This window comes from Babylonia areolata, chromosome 24 (assembly GCF_041734735.1).
Source record: "Babylonia areolata isolate BAREFJ2019XMU chromosome 24, ASM4173473v1, whole genome shotgun sequence".
Taxonomy (NCBI): domain Eukaryota; kingdom Metazoa; phylum Mollusca; class Gastropoda; order Neogastropoda; family Buccinidae; genus Babylonia; species Babylonia areolata.
The window spans coordinates 40217841-40222840 of record NC_134899.1 but is presented as its reverse complement, the minus strand read 5'-3'; the positions used below and the strand labels follow the sequence as shown (position 1 = coordinate 40222840).

The 5000-nt window shown below is 44.2% G+C and overlaps 1 protein-coding gene across 4 annotated transcripts in view; it reads left to right on the top strand.

Moving 5' to 3' along the window:
• The window catches only part of LOC143298784 (uncharacterized), a 94925-nt gene that overhangs the window by 67621 nt on the left and 22304 nt on the right, over nucleotides 1-5000 (top strand). For all 4 annotated transcript variants that reach the window (XM_076611743.1, XM_076611744.1, XM_076611745.1 and 1 more), the window contains one exon: nucleotides 356-493. In XM_076611743.1, the coding sequence (XP_076467858.1) occupies nucleotides 356-493 (138 nt within the window). The remainder of the gene's footprint in view (nucleotides 1-355; nucleotides 494-5000) is intronic.

Genomic DNA, 5000 nt, shown 5'->3' with positions numbered 1-5000 from the left:
GTAATGTAATATGAAGACACAATATGCAATGTATATACATAATTTACACAAACTTGTGTGTATATATAAGTTGTACAGTTGTACATAACGTGTGTGTGTGCATATGTGTGTGTATGTGTGTGTGTGTGTGAGAGAGAGAGAGAGAGAGAGAGAGAGAGAGAGAGAGAGAGAGAGAGAGAGAGAGAGAGACAAAAAAGTGAAAAAATGCATGAAAAATATTCATAACCAAAACAACAACAAACACAACAACAACAACAACAACAACAATAACAACAACAACAACAACAATAACAACAACAACAACAAAACAAACAACAACAAACAACCAAACCAACCTGACGCCGTTGCCCTGCAGATGATCAAAGACAACGACGGCTACGCAGAGTTTGTGCACGACTGCTGCATGAAGACGGTGCAAGGGGACATCAAGTGCTCTAGCGATGACGACGACAAGTGGATCACCATCCTCTACTTCTCCATCACCATGCTCAAGGTAGGCCCTACCCTCCTTCACCCTTCCTTCCTTCCTGTCCTTTCATGCTGTTTTTTTTTTTTTGTTTTTTTTCCCCCTCTGTCGTTGTTGGTTTAACTCACTCAGTACGGCCAGTCTTCTCTTCTCCTCTACACAAACCCCTCGGATGTCCAGTGGGTGTCTGAATGACCCAACCTTTTTAGCTTCCGTCGTCAGAATTGTGGTATTCTTTGTCAACATTCACCTCTTCAGTATAAGAGCCTTCCGCTTGCGATATTTTGATGATGGTAATTGGGGTGAAACGCTGTTAACGTCGTCTCTTTCGCCGTTCGTATGGAGAGAGTTAAACATTTTTTTTTTAATATCAAGAAACAAGGTGCAATACAGCGTTCAATTAAGAAGACTTGAGCAACAACAAGCATGAGCTTATATCGTGCTCGTTCATATGTAACAAGCAATACACAAACGCAATGGCGAAAATACACACATTATTTGACAATGAAAAGAAGGCTGAAGTGCAACACAAAACTAAACAAGAAAAACAACAATTACAAAAATACATAAAAAAACCAAACTACTATTACCGCAACTACCACTGACAACAACAACAATGATAATATTAATGATAATACTAACATAGTAGCAACAATGATAACACACTGGAAAGTGAACATCACCTAAGGAGTAATGTAATGGGGGAGGGAGAGGGAGGGCAAGAGAGAGAGAGATTACAGAGCGAAACCGGGGCCATTCGTCAAAATAAATGTTCATAATATAACTGCAGAGAATATTTCATTGTGAATCTGTCGTTGTTGTCCTCTCGTTTGAGACGGGCGGCAATAGCCGAGTGGTTAAAGCGTTGGACTTTCAATCTGAGGGTCCCGGGTTCGAATCTCGGTGACGGCGCCTGGTGGGTAAAGGGTGGAGATTTTTCCGATCTCCCAGGTCAACATATGTGCAGACCTGCTTAGTGCCTGAACCCCCTTCGTGTGTATACGGCAAGCAGAAAATCAAATACACGAGTTAAAGATCCTGTAACCCATGACAGCGTTCGGTGGGTTATGGAAACAAGAACATACCCAGCATGCACACACCCCAAAACGGAGTATGGCTGCCTACATGGCGGGGTAAAAACGGTCATACCTGTAAAAGCCCACTCGTGTACATACGATTGAACGTGGGAGTTGCAGCCCACGAACGCAGAAGAAGAAGAAGTCCTCTCATTTGCCCTCTTCTTATCTTTCCCTTGCGACGGGCGGCAATAGCCGAGTGGTTAAAGCGATGGACTTTCAATCTGAGGGTGCCTGTGTTCGAATCTGGGTATCAGCGCCTTGTGGGTTAAGTAAGGGTGGAGATTAGATTTTTTTTTCCCGATCTCCCAGGTCAACATAATTATGGCCAGTCCTGCTAGTGCCTGAACCTCCTTCGTGTGTATACGCGAGAAGAAAATACGCATGTTAAAGATCCTGTATAATCTATGTCAGCGTTCGGTGGGTTATGGAAACAAGAACATACCCAGCATGCAACCCCCCCACCCCTCGAAAACGGAGTATGGCTGCCTATATGGCGGGGTAAAAATGGTCATACACCTAAAAGCCCACTCGTTTACATTCGAGCGAACGTGGGAGTTGCAGCCCACGAACGAAGAAGAAGAAGAAGAAGAAGAAGAATTTGTCCCTCCACTATATTTCAGTGTACTATTTATTGTGGTTAGTGTACCTTTCATCGTTATTGTTATTACTGTTCATTTATTCATCCATTTATTTGATTCATTTTTCCATTCATTTTACTTATTTATTTCTTTCTTTCTTTCTTTCTTTCGTTCTTTCTTTCTTTCTTTCTTCTTCTTTTTCTTCTCAAGGCCTGACCAAGCGCGTTGTGTTACGCTGTTGGTCAGGCATGTGCTTTGCAGATGTGGTGTAGCGTTTATGTAATGATCCAAACGCAGTAATGCCTCCTTGAGAAACTGAACTCCCTTGAAAACAAAGTAGGTATATATCTACCTACCTACCTACCTACCTACACACACACACACACACACACACACACACACATATATATATATATATATATATATATATATATATATATATATATACAAACACCTCTCTCTCTCTCTCTCTCTCTCTATATATATATATATATATATATATATATATATATATATATATTCCATTCCATTCATTCTCCTGCCCGGGATGGGCGTAGAGGAGACATGAGGGACGATTCCGTAGTCAGACGACGCCATCCGGTTCTATCTTCTGCCTGTCGTATCAGCGTAGCGCTATCCATATTGGTCCATTCCTTGATGTTGTCCATCCAGCATTTGGCTTGCCTCCCTCTTCGCCTACCACCCTCTAGCGTTCCCTGTAGAACTGTCTTTTGCAGTGAATTGTGGCGTGTCACATGCCCGAACCATGACAGCTTCCTCCTTTTGACCACTGCTAAGAGTGGTTCCAGTGGACCCACTAGCATAGTTATTTGGCTCTTGACAAAGTCATTGGTCTTTCTGTCCTTCCATGAGATTCCAAGCAGTCGTCTGAAGCATTTTGTCTCAAACGTCTGGACTTTCCTAGTAGTCTCTGCTGTTAAAGTCCAACTTTCACATCCATACAGCAGTATGGATAGCACCAGGGATCGGTACAGTTTGATCTTTGTTGGAAAGCTGATCTCTCTGCTCTTACAAATCTTGCTGAGCTTAGCCATTGCTGATGTTGCGATCGCTATCCTAATCTTTATTTCAGTTGTTGAGCGACCGTCGTTTGTGAGGGTGGTGCCGAGATATTTGAAAGCATCCACTTCTTCAAGTTGTTGTCCGTTCATGAAGATTTGAGCTTGGGTGTTGGTTGAGCTGTTTACCAACACTTTGCTTTTCTCGGTGCTCACTTCCATTCCGTATGCACCTGCTCTTCCTTCTAGTCTCTTGGTGAGGTCTTGTAGTTCTTTGTTGCTGCCTCCTAGTAGATCTATGTCATCTGCGAATCTCAAGTTGTTGATGATTCTTCCTCCTATGGAGATGGTAGAGTGGAAGTCATGGAGGGTTTCGCGCATGATGTTTTCTAGGAAAAGGTTGAATAGTACTGGGGAGAGCAGGCAACCCTGACGGACACCGACTGTGGTCTTAAAGTATATTCCGATTTGGTTGTTGAGGAGGACTGCGCTGCTGGATGTCTTGTACAGCGCCTGAATGACTTGGGTGAGACCCTCCTCGATGCCAAACTGTCTGAGTACCTGCCACAGTCCATCATGCCACACCCTGTCAAAGGCTTTCTTGAAGTCTATGAAGTTGTGGAACAGGTCTCTTTGATGTTGCAGGTGTTTTTCCATCAGTAATCGGCAGGTGAAGATCTGTTCTACTGTGCTTCTGCCTGCTCTGAATCCGGCTTGTTCCTCTGCCAGGTGTTCTTCAGCCTCTTTCTTGAGTCGTTTTAGAATGACTCGAAGCATGATTTTGCTCGTGTGGCTAATAAGACTGATTGTCCTGTAATTCTGACATTGGCGGAGATTCCCCTTTTTTGGTATGGGGATGATGAGCGACCGAGTCCATTCTGAGGGCCACTGTTTTGTCTCCCAGATCTTTTGACAGATTGCTGTTACAATTGTGACCAGCTCATTCCCTCCGTGTTTGAGCAGCTCTGCCGGAATGTTGTCTGCTCCAGGTGACTTTCCTGCTGGTAGACTGCGTACAGCTTCTTCCACTTCTTTCCTCAACACTGGCAGGGGTGAAGGTTCCCTTGATGGTGTTATGTCTCTGTCAATCAAACTGTCATCTGGTTGTATGGGATAGTTGTATAATTCTTGACAGTATTGTGTCCATCTGTTCAGAACAGCGGAGCTTTCTGTCAGTAGTTCGCCTGAGGTATCCTCAATGACAGACGATTTGTTCTGCTGCGTCTTGGTGAGTTTCTTCAGTGTGGCATAGGCAAATTTGTTGTTTCCTCCTTCCATTCCTTTTTCGATCTTCTCACACTGGTCGTTGATCCATTGTTCTTTGGCTTCTTCCATCTTTTTTCTCACAAGTTTATTGGTTTCACGATACTGTACGGCTTCGTTAGGGCTAGTGTTTTTCGTCTTCTTCAGGGATCTTCTCTTATCACACAGGTCAAGGATGTCGTTAGAGATCCATGGCTGGTGTTTCTTCCTCTGTCGCCCCAGTACCTCTTCAGCTGTTTCACGGACTGCCTCATTGAAGGTGTTGGTGAGGTCGGTGATGTTGTTATCCAGAAGGCTGAGTGCCGCAAACCGTCCCCCGAGCTGAGCTTGGAAGACCTCTTCAATCTCCGGGTCTTTAAGCTTCTCCAGATCAAACTTGATACGGGGTTGCACCGCTTGGTGTTTTTTCTTCAGCTTCATCTTCATTGTGAGCAGCACAAGGTCATGATCACTGCCTATGTCAGCTCCGGGGTAAGTCCTCGTCTTTGCTCTGTTGATGCTTGATTTGAAACGCCGCGGGGTGAGGACAAAGTCAATCTGGTTGTGAGTTCTCCCGTTCGGTGCATGCCAGGTTGTTCTTCTTGACAGCTTGTGA